Source organism: Lonchura striata, chromosome 12 (genome assembly GCF_050655825.1).
Source record: "Lonchura striata isolate lonStrDom1 chromosome 12, ASM5065582v1, whole genome shotgun sequence".
NCBI classification, from domain to species: domain Eukaryota; kingdom Metazoa; phylum Chordata; class Aves; order Passeriformes; family Estrildidae; genus Lonchura; species Lonchura striata.
In genome coordinates this window covers 23,318,357-23,344,116 of record NC_140714.1, presented here as the reverse complement: position 1 = coordinate 23,344,116, position 25,760 = coordinate 23,318,357, and the positions used below count along the sequence as shown (strand labels likewise).

The window sequence follows — 25,760 nt, the reverse complement described above, 5'->3', positions numbered from 1 at the left end:
GTGGCAGAAGGCACTGGGTTTAATTTGAATTAGTGCTTGTTATTGAAACCAGCCCAAGCCTTCTGGTACTTTAAAGAGAGCTGCACCTAAAGGGTGTCCCTGGGCCAAGCAGCAGCAATGTCATGGCATGGGCTGTAACCCAGATCTGAGCCAGCTCCATCCTGGAGCTCCAGGCAGGCTCCCGTGGGAGCGGGCTGGTGGCCTGCACTGAGGGAACCAGCCCTGCCTACAGCATTCCAGATCCTGTACCAAAAATGAGCCCACACACAGAGGACAGCCATGCACCACAAGCCGGAGCTCCTCCCCCAGCATGGATAAATCCTGCAGGCGCAGAACAATTAACCATCGAGAGGGCACAACAGCCTGTGAATAACAAAGTGCAACAAGGAGTCAAGAGAATGTGTCCAAAAAACTTGGATTAAGATTTCACAGAAGTTTCTTCAATGTATCTATAGTTTGTCGTATTTAGTTGAAATTACTTCGAAATTTCCAGTGCGAAATGAGAAGGCAGAAGGAAGCAAGACACCAAGTGAGTGCTTGGGCTTTGCTTTCCCAGGGAATCAGCCTGAGAAGTCTGCCATGCTATATGAAGAGCAAATTTAGACTGGAGAGTATAGTCAAAGTCCTAAAATATTTTCTAGAAAATTGTAGATTTGAATAGCTGTGCTAAGGAATGCCTTAGCATTAAGATATTTGTTTAATTTAATCCAACAGACTGATGCTTTATATTAAGGTATCCCTTAATGAGAGATTTATAAAATTGAGATCAGATTAATACACTAAAGGTGCACTATAGACATGCATGGTTTCTTTAGCTGATGGTTCATGTACTGGTGGGACTGGTGTTTAGCTCTGTTAACAGGCATCCTGTGGCCTTCTGAACTGGAGACCTGGAGCAACTGGTTAACCCTTTGTTAAAAACATCCATCTCAAGGTGAAGACTCACTTGTGCATGGCTTATAAAGAGGAACCATCAATGGCATTGTAGGCTGCTGCTGCTGCTGCTGCTGAACTCATGTGTAAGTGGTGAGCAGGTACATCAGTTCAGAAAAAGCAGCATCACTGGGTGGTGTGAGGGTCAGCTGGCCCAGGAGAACCCCATCCATCCACACAGCACACCTCAAGAGTGAATTCTGTTAGCATGTGATTGCTTTGTAAGACAAAAGCTTCAACTATGGCTCAAAATGGTAGAATTGCAGAATCACAGGATGATTGGGGTTGGAAAGGACCTTAAAGCCATCCAGTCTGAGCCTGGCCTTGGACACTTCCAGGGATCCAGGGGCAGGCACAGCTTCCCCGGGCAGCCTGTGCTTAGGCTGCACTCAGCATTACACATAAATTTAGGAAATTCCACTTTCTTCTCCATTGGAGCAAGTTTTCATTGAGAACAGGCCAGAAGATCCCTGTTAAAATTCTTGGCCTGGGTCCGGCCGTGCTGCTCTTGGCAGCTGCGGGGCTGCAGAGAGGGGCTCTGCTGGTAGGATCTTATCTCTGATAAGTGGGAGCTATTTGAAAATGTGGAAGTGTGAACCTATTGTCCCAACTGCAGCAGGAGGGGGAAAGCTCTTATGGATCAAACTTAATTAGAAAGTCATCTTTGTAATATTACAATTAACACCAAAATCATGTTACTTTATGATAACATGAGTATTTTGAATTGTAAACACAAAATGTGTGGAAGTCTGTTTGCAATATACACTCTGTCATTGTGATCCAGCTTCTGCTTTGCAATTGCTAACATAATAGTGTGGAGATTATCTGGAGCAATAATGAGACATTGATTTTAAACTGGGAAGAATGGCTCTCACTTCCCTGGGCAGCTGTTGCTTGATGTGCCAGCCTGATGAGATCCCACCCAGGGTACAACCATCCATGGCAATGGGCTTGGAGCCTCTGCCACAGCCTAGGTCATGTTATCCCTGGAGAATAGTGGGGCTGGGAGTAGGAAGAAATGGGAGTGGGTGTGAGGTAGCTCAGGTGCTCTTCCCAGATCAACAAATGGCAGGTGGGCAGGGCAGGATATAAGTGCCTCTCCAGTGCCATTTACTGAGCTGTGAATAGTGTTAGGACTAAAGTTTAAATATGTCTCTCTGTATCAAATACAAGCATAGCTCATGTTTTGTTCTAGACCAAAGGAGTTAACGAAGAAGTTGAGCTAAGAAACATTGTGTTTTTATAAAGGCAGTACTACAAAATTGATGAGAATTACTTTGACATTACTTAAAAATGTTGATAGAAAGGAAAAACATATCCTTTTCAATTAAAATTACTGTCTTGGAGAACTAAATTTATAGACATTTTTCAGCATGATGAATAATGTTCTCTGTAGTATCATCTGCTGGGTACCCTAGGGTTAACTCTCACAGTTTGGTATGCAACCAAATGAACTTATAATTAACTGTGTGTGGCTATTGGTTGGAAATGTTTGGAAGCAATATGAAGTGATAATATTCTGCAGCTCATGCTCCTGCCAGTACCTGGCTTTGTTAGTTTAACACAAGAGGTGTTTCCTGATTACTTGTCTGGAACCAGCCAGGCTGCTCTCTTGGCTTCCATCACTCTTTGGAAACTTTTCTCTTGACAACTTGTGCATTTCTCAAAATGCTCTACCTGGTAGCTCCCAATGCTTTATACACAAACCTCTACTGCCAGCACCACTTCATGGAGAGCTTCCCCTCCACTGGGGAGGTGTTTCCCATTTCTTCAAGAAACATTATGCTAAAACATAAACTACAAGCACAATTTCCTTCTTAATGACATCTTTGTTCAGAAGTCCAGAGAATGGGTAAAGATCCCTGTCCCAAGATCAAAACACTCTGGATGTAGGATGTTGGAAGGATTGTATTGATTGGAAGGGGTCAAGGTCAGCAGACATGGCTCATCTTGGGTTTCATTGACTTCACTATTCTGATCCATGCATTGGCTGCAGGGATGAGCTTGTAGGGTGAAGCAGGGATTAAGGAAAATTATGTTTTTAACAATGGGCATCCATGACATTTTTAATACATAGCAAAATAAACATAGATCACTATTATAGAGAATCCTGATTGGAAGTATCAGCATTTTAAAGTGATTTTTAATTGATGACCAGAATGTAAAGAAGGTAGATATGACCTAAGAAGAAATGTTATGTGGGTAGCATGTCAAAAGGCAGAAAAATTGCTGCCTAATTTTTTTTCTAAACTTAGTGTCATAGTGTCAGTGATCACCATGCTGTTTCTTTATTTCCAAAACTCCTTGATCTTCATCTTTTATTCACTTTTGGCATGAACCTTCTATCCGGTATCTTTTTGGAAAGGAAGATATGGACTGTGGAAAACTAATGTAGTGATAGGAAGGAAAGCTAGATAACATAACCAACAACTCTATCTGTAATTCTGTGCCACCACCCCCATTCCCAACCTATTTCAGCTTCATCCTACAAAGTGCTCAGGTAGGCCAGACAACAAGACTGTTCAGTATTTCACAAGCTAAAATCCATCATGTTCACAGTGTCAGTTTTGCTTGGACAGCAGCAAGTAATGATCCTAGATAAATTTTCCCTTAATCTCACAATGCCATTTCAGTAAGGGGCTAGGAAATCCCATTTTAATTTAATTATAGAATATAAAATCACATATTGAATGTCTTTAAGACAATTCAGCTCTATTCTAATAATAACAAGCGAAAGCACATTAAAAGAAACCAGATTTTTTTCAGAACTGTTTTTTCCAAGTTCCTTTTTATGACAGATCTTCAAACCTCCTACATGATGACACTTACTTGGCACTGCATTGATCCAGTCTAATCTAGGTGATAATGTGTCTCACAAGAGTTACTTTTCAAAAACAAGTAGTTTATCAAACCCATTGAGAGTTATGCTTTCAAATTATTTCCATTTTTTCTGTTAAAATATTTGCCTTTCTTTTAAATAGAAAACCCCTCAGAACCAAAAGGCAAGTGGTGCTTCCAGCGGGTGTACCCAGGAGCCAGAACAGCAGTGACCCCTCAATAAACTGCCAGACCACCTTTCAAATACTGAGCCTTTGTCATCAGCAACTGAGAAAGCACAAAGTGCCACACAGGACCCCCCCTTTCCCAGCTACTTCCAACAGATACTGGGAAAATGCTGCTCTAAGTCTCTGCCCTGATGTAAACCCTACCTAAGCATTAATTTGGGAATTTGCAGTTGAAATTTGTAGTTTTCTAACACCATTTCCTGTGAAAAGGCGAGTGAGGAGGTTTTGCACTGAATGCACCACAGAAAACACAGAAAACAGGAATTTTGTCCCAGCCACGTCCTTTCAAAGAATGGGAAATCCAACCCGAGGCTGCGGCTCCAGCTTGGGCATTAATGGTTTTTATTTGCATTTTAATGACCAAAGAAGATGAGAGTGTTGGTCCTTCCTGTCTGGGGAGAGCTGGAATGTGCTCGGGAGAGAGCTGAGAAGGAGAGGGGTCCCAGGGTCCTGCAGCTGTTATCAAATCCGATGGAGAAGGGACGGGGTGAGGGAAGAGAGGAGAGGAGAGAACACCTGGGGAGACGGAGGCAGGAGGGCCTGACCCCACGGGCACAGGGGATTTTGGAGGTGTCACTCCTCTCAAACCCCTACAGATGCTGAGCTGTCAGCCTCAGAGGCTGACACATCATGCCCACTACCTCCACAGGCAGGACCCTGATGGAGGCAAGCACAAACTTCGGAGGCTCATTTGACTTTCACTAAGCGTGATCAGGTTAGCAGAGCAGCCAGAGAGCTCCTGAGGGCTGGGCAAGCTCAGAGCCCGAGCCATATGCACGGGATCCCCTTGCACAGTTATTCTGTGAAACCAAGAAGGCTTGGGCAGACGTTTATCCCAAGAGCAGATACGGTGTTCTCCTAGAAGGACCTCTCAATGCCAGAAAGCTGAGGAAGAATCTGAATTCTCAGGACTAATTTCTTCATGGCAGGCGTTGTTAAACATCTGCAGGGGCTGCCCAGGGAGGTTTGGAGTCCCCATCCATGGAGGTGTCCAAGGACACCTTGGATGTGGCACTCAGGGCTCTGGGCTGGGGACAAGGTGGGGATCAGGCACAGCTTGGACTGGATGGTGTGGGAGGGCTTTCCCCCCCAAATATGTCTGTGGCCCTGAGGTGTTGTCACACCTTGTTTTACTACAGAGCAGCTCCTACAGCTTGAAAAAAGGCAAGGGCCAGGCCTAATGTTTGAGAAGAGCATTAATTAGGTTGTGTGAGAATTCATCTCATTAAATCTCACCTTTTGAAACCAGTTATGTCCTTTGTGTCCCAAGTTCAGCTATTCTTCAAAAATAGCAATTATAAAAGCATTCTGTGAAATTTACTTTCTGGACCCAGAAGTGGTGATAAATTGATTTAGCCTACAGCAAGTCACAGAGGTTATCAGAAGTATAAGAAAAATATGCAGGAGAAAATATTTTTTGCTGCATTCCTTTCAGCTTTTACTGGTCCTGGTCTCGTTCATTTGCTATTCTGCACAGTGTTAGGCAGTGACTGAAGGGCACCAGCTCTGTGATTTAAGCAACACAACTTGCCCAGGGAGAGAGCATCTCATCTCATTCTGTTTGCATGTGCTTGGTAGCATTGTGTGAGCACTGTGACCATGCAGAAATCTAACTAATATTTGTTCTTTACTTCTTTGAGATACTGGGGAAAACAGAAGCTGCATTTCAAAAATAATTCCAGTATATGATCGATTTTTTATAAAGATGAAGCAAAGGGCAACTATCAGGCAGAAAGTACAAAACCAAATATGAAACCCTATAAAGGGCATACAAGAAATTAATCTCCTGCTTTGGGTGGCACAGAGAAAGGTCAGAAATAGGACAAAAAAGTTTGAATTTATGAGAGTATAAAATTTCTGAAGCTTTCATTTTTCAGGGTGTCATACTTCAAATCTGGAAAAAAATTTTCTGCTCTTTAACACAGGGTATCCCTTAGAGAAGGTAGATGGTGGTGTTGGGAAATCCCACCCAGCTGTGGTGTTTGCAGCAGGGTGTCATTTATCAGAATGCTCTTGGCTCCCTGCATAACCAGCCTGCAGACAAGCAGGTTGCCTGATTTTCCTGTGACACCTATCCCAAGGAAAGTGCAAAGGTGGTCTGATTGATGTAGGTCACGTGCTGTGGTGATTCCCTGCTCATTTTTTATTTAAAACACAAAAATTCTTGTCATGAGAAAAAGGGTTCAGCCTGCCTGGGATAGCAGGATTTCTGGGATAGTCACAGCCCGCAGTGTTCAGGAGCAAAGTTGTTTGATACTGACTTCAGATATTCTTTTGCACAGATTTACTTATCAAAAACATGAGAAAAAAAACATCTTTTGGCTGTGCTTAATAAGATCTTCATAAGATGTTCAAGTGAGGTATCAAAGCCTGTCTGGAATGAGTCACTCTGTGGGACACAATCCTTCCCAAGCTCATCCCAGTCAGTTTGCCAGAGGAGACAGTCCAAAATGTGCTCCAACAGAAGACATCTGACGCAGCTCTCTGTATATAATTACTGGCCATCCACTGATGGGAATATTTTCCATCTTTTCTGTTTAAGTACGCCTTTGATAATTTTAAACTTGCATTTGAGTGGCTTTTATGCAGTTTCTCACATTTCTTAAAGATTCCATAGGATTTGTCTCTGACAGCAGGGTTTCTTATTTTGTGGTCTCTCTTGTTCTTTTTTTTCCAATCAAAAAGCACCAGGTATTACTTGTACTGCCATCAGATTTCAGAGCTTTGGAAATCTGAACAGTCCTGCAAGTTACTCAAACAGTAGCATCCTTTTGAGATTAATCTCACACTTGGATAAAACAAGTGGCAGACATTTCCTAATAACTTGAAGAGACATAGTCCTTCTGCTGTCCGTCCAGTCAGTGCTACACATCCACCCAGTGCCCTTTCCAATTCCTGGTCTCACTCTACACATGATTTGGTTCTTAAGTTATTTTGTTGAAAGTCTAAATAAGACATGGCTTTATTTTATTAGCTTAAAATATCCTTTTTATTAAATTAGTCTTTCTGATGTATCTTAACATTAATCCCAAAGTTTGAGGATCTTTGTCTTATTTAAGGAGCTACAATTGCCTCTGTAATAATATAAATCACCAATCCTCACCTTCCACCAGCTGAAAGGGGAATCTCCCCATGGCCCTCCCTAGCCCACAGAAATGTTGTGGCCTCTCTCCAAGCCCTGCCATGTTCTTCTCTGGAGTGAAAATCTCACTCATTTTGCCAATACTTACACTTTCCTTGACCTTTAGTGAAGGTGTGTGTGCAGACATTTGCAGGAGACAGGAATTTCCTGACCCAGGTGATCTGATGTCAGGCAAAATTAGGCAAGACCATGGCCTTGCTGAGCAGGAGTCAGTATCTCACTAATTGCCTGTGCTGCAGATGCAGCCTGGGGCCGGGGCTATTCTGGCTGCAGCACTGCAGGGTGCCTGGCTGGGCATTGACCCTGTTCCCATGGGAGTCCTGCTGGAGGTAGGATGATCTCCAGACTTGAGATATAGGTCCTTCAGCACAGCTTTGGCATCAAGGGCTGCAGAGCTCTGGCTGAGCTGGGACTGGACATTCCCTGACCCCATGTGTGGGGTCCTTGGGGAACTCAGCTGCTTTGGTGCTGGGAACCCAGGACACACCATGAGTGACTCGGGGCAGATTCCAGGCTGAGAAAAGCCCTGTGTGGGTGTGAGTGCTGTGTCTCAGCATGCCAGGCACAGAACCAGCTCTCCATGTGCCCTCCAGAAGGGTGGGACAGCCAGGAGCCCTGGTTAAACCTGCCCTGCCAGGCTCCAGGGCCATGGAGCTGGAACTGCCCCTGCAGCTCCTGGGCTGCTGCTGCCACCCTCCCATGGCCAGCCCCAGACATTCCCTGCAAAGCTAAAGGGGGAGAGCAAGCACGTTGTGCTCCCGACAGCAGTGCCCGAAGGTGCTGCATCTGGAGATAACATCAGCAGCCAGAGCTAGCCCAGCTCTCCCCACACAAACTATTTCCCAGAGGCAAACGGCAAAGGGAGATAGAGGGAGAAACAAGTACTGACAGTTTGCTGTAGGAGCTCAAAGAAAAAGTGGACAAAGCTAAAAGAACTCCAGCTCTTTGTCTGCATTTAATCCAGTTCAGAGCACCCACTGGTGCATGCAGATTTATTTCCTATGGCTGGTGGAGCTGAATATGGTCATTTGGTAAGAAACATGGGATCTGGGATTGAAATTTTGTGCCCTCCAGGCTCTTACATTTTAGGAAAAGTCATTCTGTTACACACCTAAAGTTTAAATCTGATGTAAAAAGTATGAGCTGCTGGATAAATCCTTCAAAGAAATTCTGAAATAAAAGGTGAAGAATGCTTTCTGATTTTAACACAGACCAAGTTTTTAAGGGAAGGGCGCTGCTTTTGGCTCACAAAACCAAGGAAAAGACTGTGGTCTGCTGTCCCTACCCAAAGAATCCCATATTACAGGCACTGATTCATCAGTGGGTACTGGAATAATACAATAGTATTAAAATACCACCATCCACATATTTTAATGTAAAACAAATAGTCCAAGCACCTGCTATCAGAGTACAACAGAACTATCAAATCACCACTGCAGGGTTTGCTTTTGCTGAGCCCACGCAGTTCAAGTTCCATGTAGCCTAATTTCTACAGGATGTGGAGCTAATTCAGCCTTGCTGAATTTGCAAGACACGGCCCTGAAAGCCCAGAGAGGAGGATGGATTTGCGTGCAAGAACAGAAGCAACAAAAGGGGTTGTGAGCCACAGGGGGAGAGGCTGGGCTAGAGGAGGCAGGTCTGTAGGGGACAGCTCAGCTGCAGAGGGCAGGGGACAGAAATGAGGCAGATGTGCCAGAGAGATTCCAGCACAGAGTTTGGAACCTGTGTCACCAGGCAGAGAGAAAGGGAGAGGGAGCCAGTAAACCTTAGGAAAATACAGAAACAATAAATGGGAGAGAGAATAATTAAGCAGAACTTTCTTATCCCTCTGTTACTTCCCATCCCCTTCCAGGTGTTTTTGGACATCTAGGAAGGACCCCTGGCACCAGGGCTCAGCTGGTGTTGCTCAAACTTCTGTTCAGGCAAAAGGAGCCCTTTTAACCCTGAGTGCCCATGGCCAGGCGTGGCCAGAGCTGCAGAGCAGGGCTGGGCTGTGTCTGGGGTCAGGACAGAGCCCAGCCCGGGACACGAGCAGCCCCATCCCTCAGAGTCTGCTGGCTCTAAATGGGATGGTAATGAAATAAACCAAAAAGCACTTTAGGCTACTTAACTACACTGCAGAGTAAAAACTCTGCCTGGGTAGAAGGCACGTGATGTGTTTTGTGTTAATGTTCCAGGCTGGTTGGGTGGATTCCCATGGCAGATTGGAAATATTTTGTTGCGAGTTTGAACATGGTACCAGGATGTAAGGCCAAACCCCTGTACAAGAGCAGTGATTGGATTAGGGCTGAGAAATGTATCCCTGGCTAGTTTCAGTTTCAAACAAGAGAGCTTTTAAAAAGGTACAAATGAGGCTAAAGGAATTTATGTTATTTTTCCGGTTTCTGTGCAATAACTCCTTTTCCATCTCCTCATCTATCTTCCAAGTGTCCTGCCTTATGAATGAGTGAGCAATAAAAGAACTATGCAGTGGCTGAGAAACTCAAGATAACAAGATAAAGCCAAAGCTTGAGCAGAAGTTAAGATGTAGATCAGAATATGGAATTTTCTCACATCTGATTTTTAGGGCAGTCATTAGATAGTTTGCATGAGAAGCTGCTTTAAAAGCAGTAGCACAAAATGTGACCTAGCATATGCTGAGTTCACTTGTGTCAAAGGCGTGGACCTGTGCTTTTGGAGGTTGTGATCCTGTCTTCACACCACATGTGCTGACAATCTGCTCATAAACTAAAATAAAAATAAAGCTATTTCATAGAATAAAAAAATCACAGAACCAAGGAATCGTTTGCATAGGAAGAGATCTTAAAGTTCATCTAATTCTAACCCTCGTTCTGTGGGCAGGGACACCTTTCTCAAGGTCAGTGCTCTGTCCTTGCCACCCCCGGCTCACACTGAGGTCTTAGGCTCGAGGTCACACACATGTCCAGCCTAGGAGCTGGACTTGACTCCTTCAGTGCAGGCTGCTGTTTTCTGCTGAAAACAGCCAGCGACAGTGTCTGCTGTTTCCAAACACCCCAAACTGAAGGGAGATGCTGTAATAAAGGGCTAATTCCAATTTCCATATCATTGACTGCTGCCCAGGTTTGGAGTTGCATGGATCAGCTGGGTTTTCTCAAGGGAAAAATGATGTGACCACTCCCTGAGCCCTGATAATCCTTCTGACTGGGCTTTCCAGTGCTGGGCTCTGCCAAGTTAGGCAGAGTTTCATCATCAAAATTATTGTGGCCTCTTTCATGTAAAAGGCAGTGGGAAATTAATTGCTGGAATTAGATGTATTTGCTTGCATTATCCACAACGTCACTGCTGCATGGGGTCAGCTGCAGGGCTCAGGACACAGAGCAGGGACTAAGCTGGACTCCAGTTTTATTTGGCAAAGACTGGGCTGGTAAACTGCAGGAGAAGATACAGGAACAGAATTTCAGGGGATGTGAAGCGGAAGGGAAGATGAGGCTTGTTAACTTCAAAAGGAAAGTGTTGGGCACTGGGCAATCATGTTGAAGAAAAGCTGTGCCTGAGGAGGGTCCCATTCGAGCTTTGGTCCCTTGGCTGTGGGGTTAAGCAGAGTTGTCTTGCCTGCTGAACTCACAGTGCAGAAGGGGAGTCAGCTCTATAAGCAGAACTGGGTCATGCTGATGAGCATTTGCTGCCTGGGACAGCAGCGTGGCCTGTGTGTGGTGGCAGCTCCCACTGCAGAGGTGTCACCCAGCGTCCATCTAACAGCCCTGCTATTCATGCATCCTTCTTTGTTCTTCTAACCACAGATCCTGGAGGAAAACATGAAGTTAGAGTGCAAGTGCCACGGGGTCTCAGGGTCCTGTACCACTAAAACCTGCTGGACAACGCTGCCCAAGTTCCGGGAGCTGGGCTACATCCTCAAGGACAAGTACAACGAGGCCGTGCAGGTGGAGCCTGTCAGGGCCAGCCGCAACAAGCGCCCCACCTTCCTCAAGATCAAGAAGCCCCTTTCCTACCGCAAACCCATGGACACAGACCTGGTGTACATAGAGAAATCCCCCAACTACTGTGAGGAGGACCCGGTGACGGGCAGCGTGGGCACGCAGGGCAGGATGTGCAACAAGACAGCGCAGCAATCCAATGGCTGTGACCTGATGTGCTGCGGCCGCGGCTACAACACCCACCAGTACTCCAGGGTGTGGCAGTGCAACTGCAAGTTCCACTGGTGCTGCTACGTGAAATGCAACACGTGCAGCGAGAGGACAGAGGTGTACACCTGTAAGTGAGCACCTGCCCTGGCCGCTCCCCGGCCCGGATACTTTTGCACATGCACTCGGCGCAGCTGAGCAGAACTGCGGGAAGAGCTGCTCTCCTAAAGAGATGCTCACGAACGGAGCCCCCTCTTCTCTCCTCACGTTTTGTTGCTTGTGTGGATACACATTTCAGACTCTTATAAAGTCGACCAAGAAACAAAAACAACCCAACCCTACCCCAGGCCACCAGAGACATGAAAGAGAGAGAAAAGAATCATCTCAGTGAGCCTGCTCCACGGGAAGAAGGAGCACTGGCTGCCTTGTGGAAAGACACCGGCCAGGGAGGGATCTCTGGGTGTGGCAACGAACTCTTGGTTTGGGAAAGGGATGGTTAAACACCTCTGTGTACGAGGAGCAGGGAGGGGTAGGGGAGAAATCCCTACAAAAGGGCTTTGCACAGGACGGGATAGACAGAGCCTGCCCGTGAGTTGCCCGTGGGAGTGTGGATAACACAGATTTAGGCTTCCACACTCGTGAAAAGCTTCTACTGATCTTGCCCATCTTTCCACTTCACAGCATTTGCTGCAGCAAGAAGAACTGTGGAAGGGTTCTGTAGACACTGCTTTATCTACCTTTCTCGTGTGTGTGTGAGCTGCAGATTTTAGCACAGGGATTTGGGACACATGGGCATAATAATAATATTTAACAATTTATTCAGATAAAACTAATGTTAATTTATTTAATTAAAAGAAGAACTTTACCAACCTTTATGGAACTATTCTGCAATTAAAGTAGATAGCTGGCTTTCTTTGTGGAATAATTTTGTAGGATCAGCAAGAAAACACTGGAGTTGTACATACTATTCTTGACTAGGATATTTCTATTAGCTGGACTTGCAGGATATGTTCTACAGTAATGGATGTTTAAGGACAAAAGCTGGCATCTTTATATATATGTACATACACAAACACACTGTATTTTGGGGTTTTTGTTTGTTTCCTCCTGTTTGCTGCTAGTTGTCTGGAACAAAAGTGGAGTGGTAGGGGTTAAAAATCTTTACCAGTTTTGCAGGTTTTTTTTTTTTTCCTTTGATTAAAGAAAGAAAAATTAATAAAATCTTGTTTGGAATATGTCTAAAAATAAGAAAATCCAGACAAAATTCCATCTTTTGGAAAAATCAACCATAGGATAAGAGAGTATATTTTGTAAGAGACTATTTTTATATAAATATTTTATTTATACTATGTCTGCTTGTTTAACCTGTACTTTTTCTCAAAACAGGCATACAATTTGTAATTCTTAGGCTATTTAAGAGAGAAAGGGTAATTAGTTTGTGAACACAACAGCAGCAAGCTGGATGCATTCAGCTGCAATTGGTGGATGTGTCAGAAAGCAGGATGAACTTTCTTTCCTGGCTCTTTTCCTGCAGCTTAGTTTGCAGAATATGCAAAACAAGAACAGGGTATGTAGCATCAATTTTGTCACATGGCTTGAATTCATTATTGGTATTAACTGGATGCTCATTTATCCCATTCAAGAAAAAAAAATCCGAATTAGCTTCCCACATGCGTCAGTCATTAAACTGTGGCGTTATGACTCGCAAATGTGCTGTGTGTGCTGTCAGTTAAACCTCTACTTTGTGCTGCTGTCAAATCTGATTCCCATCACGGTAAGACTGTAGACTGTGACTGTAATAACTTGCATGACACACATAGTCTGATTCTCATAGATAGGATATAAAGCTTACTTTTTGTCCAGCTCCTTTTGGCACTTACATTGTCCTTCCCCCCCACCTCCCAAAAGGCCAGAGCCCAAAAATACCAAAAAACATTGGACAAGTTTAAAGAGGCAAATTTAAAGACTACTCACTTGATTTTCAGAGTCCAAGTAAGCTGTTTTGCATTCCCTTTGTGTTATTTCCTTTTTATCACTGCTGATTTCTTCAGACATTTGAGTGGTAAATATTTCCCTACATTTAGAATAATTCTGTTCTTACTGCTTAACTCATTTGTGGTTGATAAAAAACCATATCTAATTCTAACATTGTTTTTCACTGGGTAAAATCATGGCCCTGTGTTACAGATGGTATTGCACATTGTCTGGGACAGATCAGGTTCTCTCCTCCCAGGCTGCAAGATCTCCCCAGTTAATGAGGTATCAGTGATGGGAATGTGTCACTCACTCCCTGACAGCAGCAAGTGCCACCAGGGGTAGGTGAGACAGCTCTGTCCTGTGTGGACTGATCCTTCTCATGCAAAACTCCCACACAACACTGTGAAAACAGAGAATTTCTGGGAAACAGAAGCATCATAAAAGATGCTGCAAAGTTTGACAACCTATCTGTTAGGACTCGTGTTTTAAATTAATCCTTGTATATATATTATTTAAGAACACAAGCCCATGCAGTACCTAATCCTAGCAATGTATACCAGGGGTTAATGCACAGTTTCTTTGCAGACCTGCCACTTAACACAAAATAGAATTTTTATTCAATTCAGGCACCAGAATGGGGTATCAAAATAAAGTTATTAATGTAATTTACTTTCAATCTTATGACTTGTCAATTTTCATTGAGTCACTGCTCTTAGTCCTCCTCAATTCCACACAACTAGATTTAAAATGCAACCACATACAGCAGGGATGTTCATTAAAAATCTGTATAATGGTTAAATAATTCAGATCTAGCATTTAATTTTGGAATCTCCCCCCAAGTTTGTATTGGGCTTTAGTGAATACCATATCATAGTTAAAACTGTGTTTTCCTCACTAAGTAGAATTACTTTACAAACTATTGCTTTTGCAGTATGTTTTTACCATAGGAAAGTAATGTGTAAAACTCCTCCTTCCTGTAAATTTCCATATGCAGTGATGTGCCATGTACAGCTAGCAGAATAATTATTGAAAGACAAATATCTTTAAACAGTTTTACTTACAATAATAAAAAACTGGATGCACAAGGAATTCAATTTGGTACATATTTTCCCTATATTTTACAATATTGCTGATGAGAAAATGGAGAAAAAGAAAGGAAAAAAAGATGTTGATTTGTTTAATAACTAGAATAATAGTTTGGGAATCATGAATTAAAGAAGAAGGAAAATGAAATGCTGCATTCAACTAGAAAATATTTGGAAATTTGGCTGTGTTATCCAAAATAGGAGAAATCAGGCCCATCAGAATGTGCCATGAATGTGGAGTTAATTGTTCCTTCGCTAAATGGGCTTGAATGGCACGAAGAATAAACAGGAGAAGGGGGAAGATTTACGGGTGTGTGGATATTCCTCCTCCACAACAGCTTGGTCTTTGTGCTCCGGGATAGAAGAGCTCTGTTTTTACGTGGGGAAGGAGCTCACAATGGCACTGAAATGCACACAAGTGCAGGACAATGCAGTCCCTGAAGGAAAATACATCTTTTCATGTGTGCTGCCAGAGCAGCGCTGGGCACAGGGACAACCTGGACAGGGCAAAGGAAACACAGCCCAGGCGCAGGGGCAGGGAGAGCAGCGGGAAGCAGAAGGGAAAAAGCCTGGCTGCAAGCTGGGAAGCTGTTAATTGTGCAATCTCCCTTCCCCATCCCATAGTGAAGCCCCAGTTTGTGGAAATGAAGATATTCTGCCTCAGGATTCCCAAATAAGTTTGAAGGATTTTATCTCTCAGCCTTTCTAAAAGGCCAACTAATCTGAATTCGTTCAGCTTGATACCAGAAGCACTTATAGAAAACATGAATCAGTCTCAGTGCATTATTAAGTTTTCATTGCACATATGAACAAAGCTAACAGATATATCTTTCAGCAGTGATAATTAAACTGAAAACATCCTTAAAGTATACTCTTAAGTGGTTCATTTGGTAAAGTTGTTTATTTGGCTCTATAGTATGTATAATGGCTATATAATGGCTATATATGGTGCATAGCTATTATTTGCCTTTTCTAAGTTACTGCACTTGCAGTAACTTAGAAAAGGCAAATAAAGGCTATGCACCATATTGCAGAAGGCTCTCAATGAACTTTCCTGTGGATTACAAAACTCTTTTTAACTGACCACAATTCAAAATCAATTTGTTAAACAGAGAAACGTCACAGACTGCAGTCAGGATGCACAAATTAAAATTAGGATTTTGTATAGATATTTTTGACAGTATTTTCATATTTGTCATTATAATAGACATGAGGAAGTATGCACAAATGTGCATGTTAACCAATAGTATTCCTTGTCACCCATCTGTAACCTGAGAAGTCAACGGAGCAAGAAGGTCTTCAAGTCTGAGCTGCAGGGTGGATGGAAAACTGGATGTGAGTCAGCAGTGCCCTGGCAGCCAGGGGGGACATCCCTGTTCTGGGGGGCACCAGGCCCAGCATGAGCCAGGGATGCAATTGTCCCTCTCTGCTCTGCACTGGGGCAGCCTCACCTCAAATATTGTCTGAAGTTTTGGTCACTGCAATATAAAAAAGAATGTCCAAAGGAGGGACACAGCATGGGGAAGGGTCTGGAGGGGCCCTACAAAGAGTGGCTGAGGGCACTTGGTTTGCTCAGCTGGAGGAGGGAAGATTGAGGTCAGACCTCACCAGGGCTGCAGCTCCTGCCGAGGAGGCAGCTCCAATCTCTGCTCCCGAAGACAGGGACAGCACCCAGGGAACAGCTGGAGCTGGGCCAGGGGAGGGTTAGGCTGGGTATCAGGGAAAGGCTCTTCCCCCAGAGGGTGCTGGGGCACTGAACAGACTCCCCAGGGTTTGGCCATGTCCCCAAGGCTGCCAGAGCTCCAGGAGCATTTGAACAACACTCTCAGGGATACTCGGGGTGGGATTGTTGGGGTGTCTGTGCAGGGCTGGGAGTTGGACTCAACAATCTTTGTAGGTCCCTTCCAGTTTAGGACATTCCATGATTCTAGCTAGGAGACAGAAAGAGACATTTAAAAGATAAAGAAACTAAAGGCCTGTAACAGACAGGGTGCACCCCAGAAATACTTTGGGACACAGAGGAAAAAGCCTCAGAAGGAAAACCCCTGAACTAATCAGTGCAGGGAAGGCACACCACTGTGTCCAGCATGGAACAGGAAGGGCTCAGCAGAACAGGCAGATTGCAGCAAAGCTGAGCCTGCCCACTGCTGCACAGCCCATAGAGCAATTTCATTCACATCAAGCCAAATCCAAGTATCTGTTCCCTGGAACCAGTAAGAAACCTGTTTTGTGAGTTGTTTCTCACACAGAAGTTTTTACCTAGCAACTTTTCTTTCACACATGGAAATACGCACTATGGACACCACACATAGTATATTTTTTAGGATAAAATCCACAGAGGATGTTAAATACCCATCACCTTGAGAAAGAAGTCAATGGAGAAAGACACAGAAGATGCAATGCAGGCAGTCATGTTAGACCATAACGCTATCACACAGGACTGAAAGGTAAATTATTAAAAAAAAAAGAAGTATTTTCCACACATTAAAAAAAGCCTCAGGATAATTCCTCTTGGCTTTTTCTAATGCTGTGATGTCAAGTTGAACAAAACTTCTGAGCTGAGCCTGGTCCCAGCCAGCCACCATTATCCCTACAAACAGACAGGAAATCAGGAGACAGAGCCCAAGAGGGTTGGCCAATGGGCACAAAGGAAGCCTGTGAGAGAAATAGGACTATGGCCCAGATTTCTCAGCTTCTGCCATCCTTTTTTTTTAAGGAACTTGAGCAATGACTGATTTGTCTCCTTGTAGAAATTACACATCCCAATTTGAGGGTTTGGAAAATGCAATCACTTCATGCAGTGATTTCCCTGTGTGTGCTGGGTAGTTGAAGAGAGGAGACTCCTTCCCAGGCTCATTAAATGCTGAGCACACAGTAATTAATATAACCTCCACATTAAGTATGAGTCATGCACCAGGGAAATGGAAGGAACCTGGTCTCATGTTTTTTCTCCTCGAGTCAAGTGCTCAGCAAAGCTGAGAGGCAAAGGAGATAACAGAGCAGGCTTTTTGAGGGAGGGGATGTGGACAGCAGCTCCACAGAGGGAACAAATAGCCTCTGGCAAGCTGAAATTCAGCTCAAAATCTCCATAAAGCAGGGGCACTTTGCTCTGATGCCTCAGCACTGGAAGCACAGAAAAAAATTAGGGAATATTCTAATGGAAAGTGTTTAATAGGATGGTGTTAAAGCACATGGTGTTTGCTGCCACCAAAAGAGGGGGATGTGAGATGACTCACTGGGGTCAATGAGTTGTACCAACTAAGTACAAATTATGAGAATTAGAACAGAAGCTAAAACAAAAAAAATAAATGGATTAAAGCCTTTCTGAGAAGTTAGAAAGGCAATTTATCTGCTTCAGTCTCTCCTTTTGTGCTCAGCTTGGGCAACTGTCAGAATATTTTGATGCTTGCCCATTTTTAGTTGTGAGCTGCGTGAGCTGAATTCAGATTAAACAGTAAAGAAAAAAAGTATTCCAGAATATATATTGTGTTTATTTAGGCCAGAGCAGCTTGGACGACAGTGCAAAATCAATCAGAGCCTAAAAGGAAGCTGGCAAACTGTCAGTGCCTCGGCATATCCAGGCTGCACCTCCTCAGAAAGACAAGGGAGAGGGGCTGGGAAACTCCTGGTGTTTGTAACATACCCTTGGTTGTTATAATATCGAGATGAGATGAGATGAGGGGAAACACAGACCTGAATTAATGGCTACACATCAAAGTTGTCATTTTGATGACTTCTTTGGGCAGGAGTGGCAGTGGCCGGGTGATAGATTATTCTCTCTTTATCCTGTCAAAATGACATCTGCTTTATTCACAGATCAGCCACCAGTTGCTACAACAACGCCAGTGTGCTTTAGAAAATGTTGTTGAGCTGCTGAGAGAATCTTGGCTACCCAATAGCAAAATGTTAACTATGCAAAACCAAAGAGCATTTGGTTTTGTTGTAGGAAAGAAGTCAATGCTTTGCAATAACTAAGAATGCAAAAAAGAATTTACATTCAAAAAATAGAGAAGGGTTTTAACCCATGATATCACCATGATTCAAAAACCCCCTGGAATTCATTAGTGAGACATTAGGTCTGAAGAATAGAGAAAATAAATAATGAGTTTTAAAAAGAAAGAACAAGTACACTTTCCTCTGAGCAGGTTGTTGTCTGAAGCATTTTAAGACATCTGCTGCCCTTCACTTTTTCCTGTTCATTGTCTTGTAGTTTTACACAGTAAACCTTTACTAATAGGGCTTTAGTTATTTTTATTTATTTATTTTCTGCCTGCTTAGCACTTGGAGGAGACCCTGGATGCTGGTAAACCATGCCAGGACACTGAGCTGGCTGCCAGCAAAGCCCCTCACCCCCATTTCAGTACAGCTGGGACAACCTCAGCCACCTATTCCTCAGAAAGGCAATTCCAGGGAAGCTTTTGCAGCAGGAATGGCTTTGTCCTGCAGCCAGACAAGGCAGCCCCGTGTTTGGGGGCAGTGCGGGGGGGCAGGAGCAGGTGAGCATCCCTGGGAACCAGAGCAGCCCTGGAGGGGAACAGTACGGACATGTGCTCAAAGGCATAGAAATCCCCAGCTGCTGAAGGGGCTGCTCTGAGGGAGAGGTGCCCGAGCTGCAATATTTGGAGTGAAATTCCTCCAATTTCTAGGAAAGCTCTGCCTGCATGGCCCAGGTGATTGATGGGGGCTGCCTGCTGCTGAGGGTGCTGGTAATTTGTGTCAGGCAGCATCCTCCTCCGAGAGGGGATCCCTGCTCCTGGCCCTCTTTGCCTTTGGAACACAATGGCTCTATCCATCTTGGCCATAATTTTTCATCCACTTCAAAGTTAAGTGAATGTAATTCTTAATTTGTTTTCCAAATGACTCCAACAATTTTCTTCCCTTTGTCTCCCCAACAAGATCAGATCGATTTTACAATGTGTTGTACTTGAAATTTAACTTCATTAAATGTTTATAACATTAAGAGACTAATGACATAAGCCTTGTCTGTGGTATTTATGAAGAGTCTCTTTATGAAGAGACTGAAGACCTGAGAGGGCTGAAGTTCAGGTTAATTCTTTGAGAATGAAATTCAACACCTGATTGGAGCTATAATACAAAAACTACTAGTACTATGTCAAGGCTATAGTGTTAATTTAATTTATCAACCATATTTACTGTTGAAGTTGGAAATCTCAACGCAACCCACAATAGATCATAGGTGTATTGTTTTCCTGTCACAGTAAATAGGTCCCAAATGCTGATCTAATGATCTTGTTGCATAACCAAGCTCAAGATTTGTTAAGCTACTTATTATTGAAAGAACATATGTGAAAAATTGCCAGGAGCCATTTTTTCCTATACTCTGAACATATGCTGGAGTCCCCTCCCCACAGTGGTTTGCTGGGTTCTATCTGCCCCAGTTTCATGTTATAATTGCAAAGCCACGTGGTTTAATGAAGAATTCAGCTTCGGTTTTTTTGCCCATCACTACCCTGTCCAGCTGCCATCAGTTTGGTTTTCCTTCTTGGTCCTGAGCTTGCTTCTCCCAGAGATCCTTCCTAGAGCTGGTGATCTTCAGTCCATGGGAGTTAAAGGGACATCACACATACTAGTGTCAATGATGGAGTAGCATTAGTTGAATCATATTCCAATAATTATCAAGGGAGTGCAGGTGATGAGTGGTTCAGGGGTCTTTTGGCATTTTTAGTGGGGTTTTTTTTGCTTTGTTGTAGCTGTTGCTACAAGCACTCAAGGCAGTGAGGAACAGGGAACAGGGATATAACAGGGGACTAATGAGTTGCTTGAAGCTTTTGAATACATTGGATCATACAGCTTTACCCAGGAACACCAGCAGATATTTCTGTGTAATCCTGAACTCGGATTTCAGCTGCCCTCAGGTCTATGGGAGCCTATGGGACTGGGTGCTGCTCTTTGAGGCTTGGTGCAGTTAAAGACCAAGCTCAGAGCTCAGCACACCCACTCAGTGCACCCAGGGTTCATCTTCTCAGGGGCCAAAGCTCACTCTCAGCTTTAAAGGGCAAACAGAGAAAAAGAGGTAATTTTTAAAAGGACCCTTGTGTCTCAGGTACAGCAAGCAGGGAACAGCAGCACTCGCCAGCATCGTTGTCATGGCTACAAATGGCAATGTCTACCTTCCACATGTATGGAATGTAATCTGGGAAGAGTCCAAAGAGCATCCTTAAAAAGCCACTGCCATGAGATGGCAGCAGGTCCTGGAGCTCCACCAGGCCACCAGCAGCTATCCTGTCATTGTCCCCACGGCTGTGTGCAGCACTGGCAGAGGGCAGCTCCTTTCTCAGCTATCCAGTTAAACCCACCAGGTACCCCCACTGCCCTACTTTCAGCCAATTTCAGCTAATTATACACTAGGAACTTTATTTCCTGAAAATGGATATTGCCTTCGCAAGAGGTATGGATAACATCTTCATCTGCCAGAAACAGGATTAGTTTTGACAGAGTTATGTTTACAAACATAAAATTTATCACCTTTTTTTGTTTTAAATAGCACCTGTGTACACCTGGAACAAGACAGTAGCTAATGATTTATGTTGGACGGTAACAACGGCTGGTTTTGCTGGAACTCTGCCACAACTGAATGTCTATCACTCTGCCCTACTGGGTCAAGACAACACATCAGTCAAGTAAATCACTTAAGTAAATTATTGAGGACTTAAATTGACTTTTTCTACATAATATGTAATTACTTCCTTGAACCAACATTCCCTTACATCACCAATCTAAAAAGCTTTCTATTTGTTTTTTAACTGAATATTGATTGAATTTAAATTACAGCCAGCGTGTACTATTTATCTGAAGTTCAGATTCTAGGGAACAAACTTTCCAGCAGTGCTGTCAGCCCTGCAGGCCCTTGCCACCCACGCACCCACATCAGGCAGCTTCAGCCTTGCCCAGCAGGCTCCCAGGGCAGGAACAGCCTGGTGCCTCTGCTGAGCCTGCAGGACCAGGGCACCTGGGAGGAAAGGGCTGGCAGGGCTGGGGATGCTGGAGCAGGGCAGGGAAAGATAAAGACAGCTCTGCAACACCAAGCTCTCACCCTGAAGTGCTGGAACGATGAGGATTTCTGGTGTAGCCAGCAAAGCTGTTAAAGCCAGAAGTGAGAATTACAAGTGTAAAATCTCCATGGGGAGTTACAGGGATTTAAAGCCCCACAAGGCTGCATCTGCTGCTGGCTGTGCTCCTGTCACAGTTCTACAAGAAAAGCCAAATATGCAGAGATTCCTCATGTCATCACAGAAAGATGGGAGATTTTGGCAGATCACATTCTGCCTCTGAGCTCTCTCCTCACTCAAACACAGGGTGCTGGTCTGTGGCACTGCAGTAGAGTCAGAACTCAGCAGCCCTGAGCCACAGAAACACGGCCAGGTCAGCTGCTCCTGGCCAGGCTCTGTGTGACAGCAGCTCAGATCAGAGCACGTGGGCCTGTATCACTGCAATCATCTCAGCTGTCAGGGAAAAATCCTCTGAGTGCAAATATCCTCCCTGTCAGAGGGTTTGTGTCTCCTGTCCTCAATCATCCTCCCCAAACCACACTTCCAAATCTTATTAAACCCCTCCAGTCTGTACAGTAATTTTCCTGCTTTAGGAGACAATTGAGGGCAAACAAATACAAATCATTTTCAGAAGTGTCTGCATGCAAGTTTGGTGGAGGGCAGGAGAGGCAGGAATAAGACCCTGGGCTCAAAGAAGGAGGTTTTCAGGTTGGAGGAGTCTTGCACCAACAGGGATCACATATCCCCTCCTGCTTTGGGCATAAATAAAAAGCCCTTTAAATTTGAGTTTGAAACTGGTCAAGTGACCCTAGGCTTCAAAGTATGTCTGGCTTTGAGAAAAGGCCGAGGAGGAGGCTGATGACACCAGCAATGATAAGCAGAGATCAGATATGTCAATGTGCAACATTTAATATTCCTTAGTCAGAGTTGTTTCCGGTTAAAATTGGCAGAAGTGGTAAATATAATTCTCTCAATATTTTATTAGTGAGATGGGAAGTTAATGGGAAAGGGCGGCTAAAAGTAGTTTTGCTAAGGCTAGAAAATACATTAAAGTCAGCATTGTCATGGATTACACCCAAGGTCACAGGATTCAGTCACAGAAATTGATTGGTATTTACAACTCAACGACTTGCTTTAAGCAAGAGTGACATCACGGCCCACACTATTTACTACAGGAACTACACACAGTGAGGCTGCAGAGCAGCACATCAGCTGTGGGTGGGTTAATGCACTTGGCGTGGGTTTGGCTGCAATCAGGAGAATTCTGCCTTCCCAGCCTCATGTTCTGCACAAAGCTGCACTCTGTGAACCCAGAAAGTGAGGAGGCCGATGTTAGGTGAGCACCTGAGCACTGCTGACCAACCACAGCATGACCACAGCATTCCTTTTTATTCAGATGGGAGACTGGAGAAAGCCACTTTCTACTTCATGCAGCTAATTGCATTTTAATTAAGAATAATTTCAGAAAGCAAGGTCCTGCTTGCGTCTGTTGCAAGACCACAATGGTCCCAGCACCCCAGCAGACAGAAGAGCAGCTGTGGCCAGGCCTGTGCCCTGAGAACTGCTTCTCACCCTTATAGGCACTTGGACTCTTTCTTGCTTGGTTCTGTGTTGGGAGAGTTGAACAGGAGCTTTGAAGATGTGTATTAAGGAGTTGGGCGCAGTGATCCTTGGAGGTCCCTTTCAACTCAGGACAGTCCTGATTCTGTGATTCCAGACAGAGACCAGGGAATCCCAAACCAGGAGCCATTTAATAGGTCTGTGAAGTGTAGGAGCTGCAGGAAAAAATCCTTCAGCTGCCCTGGAGGGGTTATGTAGTGCTTATTTCTCTCCACATGATTAAATGTGGAAGTAGGAGTGCTCCCGAACCCCGGGGACAGCAGGGACACAGAGCTGGCTTTGGCTTAGAGTACAGTGGCCAAGGAACCTGCTCCCCCATGAGCTGTGTGACTACCCCACCCTGTGGTGTCACACAGCCCCAAGCCCCAGAGCACCTCCTCATGCCCTCCCTTCCTCACTCAGCAGGTCACATTTTCACTATAAAGTCCATTTTTGTCCATCACCAAAGGAGGCAAATCCCCTTTCACGTAATTGCATGTGCTTCAAGGTGCTTGTGGACTTTGACCAACTGGTTAGTACAATCAGACTTTCCCCCTCCCTGCTGGAATCTGTCATTCCCTAATGCATTACTTTACACAGCAAATTGAATGTGTGTTGGTGGGTATTTTTTGCCAACCTTTATGAGTCCTCTTGAGTGATCTGTGGATGGGATCAGCAAACAAATTCTGTTCTAGCTCTCCAAATCCTGACACATGAACTGATTTCAGCAGAACACGTTAAGTGAATGATGGATCTCTGCCAAAGGGGCATGTAGGATTTTGCAGGGGGGAGGAGAAAAGAAGAAGACTTTGTTTTCTCCCTTTTTTCTTCTTAGCCAGTCTTGTTAAGAAAGGGAAAAAGCACTTAAATTCATTGCTTTCAAAGTAAATTGGTTTTCTTTTCTACTCTCAGAAGTGTCTTTCCTCCCAGGCTTACCTGGTTGCTGCCTTCCTGGAAGCAAGAACAGGCGAGATCCAGCCGAGTCCCTGATCCCCGTCCACCCTCAAGCGCTACCCTGGGCTTGGCTGTCCCTTGGCACCACCACCCCCCCTTTTCCTGTCCAAGGCTCCCCTGACACTTTCTCAAGCACATTAAGGCTGACAACAAGAGCAGGGCTGTTTTAACAAATGCCAGTGGGCTCAGGAGCTGGAGGGAGCCTGCTCCTCTGGCTCCTGGGCAGCTCTCAGAGGCTGCTCTGTATGCCTGGCCAGGGCTCTGGATGCTAATTTGTTGGCACTGCAAACTCCCACTGCAAACGAGAGATCCCATGACCTTCTTCAGTTACAGATAACACAAACTGCAGTTATATTTAAGTGGCAGATTGGTTAACCTCAGTGACTCAGTTTCTATCGTTAATAAAGGCTAAGTTACAAAGGCACCTTGGAGTTCTCACAGGGAAATGTGGCCAACCAACCCTTTCTTGTGAGCAGTGTCTGCACTCAGCTCATGCTTTGGGCAGGCTGTGCATTACAAATGCTCTGAAGCTCCAGCAGCAATGAAGGCACTGCTTTAGGACAGGTGTTGTGGCAAAACTCTTTCCAAAATGGGGTGTGCTCTGTAGTACTTGTTATTGCTGCTGTGATTTCCAAATCCTCCAAAAGGGTTTGTGCACAGAATCATCATCAGAGAAAGCCATCACCTGGGCTTTCAGTCATCTCTAAAGGAGGGCCAGATTCAACCAAAAAAATCAAATTATAGTTGTAGAGATTTTTCTACTTCTCAAAAAGACATTCAATACCTGAACAAAGTACTCATTACCTCCTATATTATACTTCATATGGCTGTATCATATTTCTAGCTACTTCTACCTGTAACAACCTAAAAATCTACACAGGATTCAGAGGACAGTGCAATTTTTGTCTTATTACAAGAGGTGATGTGCAGCCATTGTAAATTTAGCCTTGTCTGTTGTACACCCTTTATCTTGAGCATTAAGAATGTCATCATCACCATCACAGAAACCTTATTCCACATCAGAGATGAATCCATGGCTCCAGATCATGGGAAGTTCCTTCTTTTCTGTGCCCAGCAGGAGTTGCAGTGTGTTGTGACAACGTTTCCATCAAAGCATGCCAGCTGTCAGGCTCCATCAGTGTCTCAGGGTACCACCAACCTGTGTGAGCACAGTGGTGGTCACAGGAGTCCGGAACTGGAAGAACTAAAGAATTCTACACTTTGACAAGTGTTTTTAAGCAAAGTTGTTCTTGTGCAGCTGCTCAAGGTAAAGTTTTAGATCTTTCATCTTGTTTGAAGACACCCAGAGGAGCCCAATGCTCAGTTGTACAGAACCAGGTGATTAAACCCTGTGAGGCAAATCTGCTCCTTGTTGCTCATTTATCACTGCTGGGTCAATTCTGTGCCAGAACTGTCTTAGACCTTCTAAAAGCTGATGTAGTTACACAAACAGAAAGTCATTATTGCCTTGGCTCCAGATCTGTTCATTCATCTAACTCCTCAAGAGCTGGTTCAAGAATGCTAATTAATAGTAGTTTATCATTAACGAGCTGGCTTTATTTACCAAGATTTGCCTTTGATTTTCCAGGGACAAGACTGCAGGAGTTCTGTTCTGTTGTCTGACTTGCATCTTGTTGAACATTATAAACTGAATTTATATGGTGTGAAATGATAAATGATGGCTGGGTCATTTAATGTATTAACATTTCATACTGCCTGAAATGAGACAATTTGTTATGTTCTACAACCTCTGTAATTATTCCTCTCAGGTAAGGAAATGCTACAGCTTCACTCTGCTATAGTGAGTCTGAGCTTCCAAATATCTTTTAAAGCATTCAGTGAAATTTATGATCATCTTCTCCTTATTACTAAAATGAGACTCTAGCATATGA

General features: G+C 44.2%; 1 protein-coding gene and 1 long non-coding RNA gene across 2 annotated transcripts in view; one reads left to right on the top strand and one right to left on the bottom strand.

Moving 5' to 3' along the window:
• The window catches only part of WNT7A (Wnt family member 7A), a 35,245-nt gene extending 20,936 nt beyond the window's left edge, over positions 1-14,309 (top strand). Inside the window, exon 4 of the mRNA XM_021546751.3 lies at positions 10,902-14,309. Coding sequence (XP_021402426.1) covers positions 10,902-11,381 — 480 coding nt within the window. The 3' untranslated portion in view covers positions 11,382-14,309. The remainder of the gene's footprint in view (positions 1-10,901) is intronic.
• Positions 1-24,054, bottom strand: part of LOC146766327 (uncharacterized) — a 33,180-nt gene extending 9,126 nt beyond the window's left edge. Inside the window, exon 1 of the long non-coding RNA XR_014958218.1 lies at positions 23,851-24,054. This is a non-coding gene — a long non-coding RNA (uncharacterized LOC146766327). The remainder of the gene's footprint in view (positions 1-23,850) is intronic.
• Positions 24,055-25,760: the final 1,706 nt, after the last annotated feature.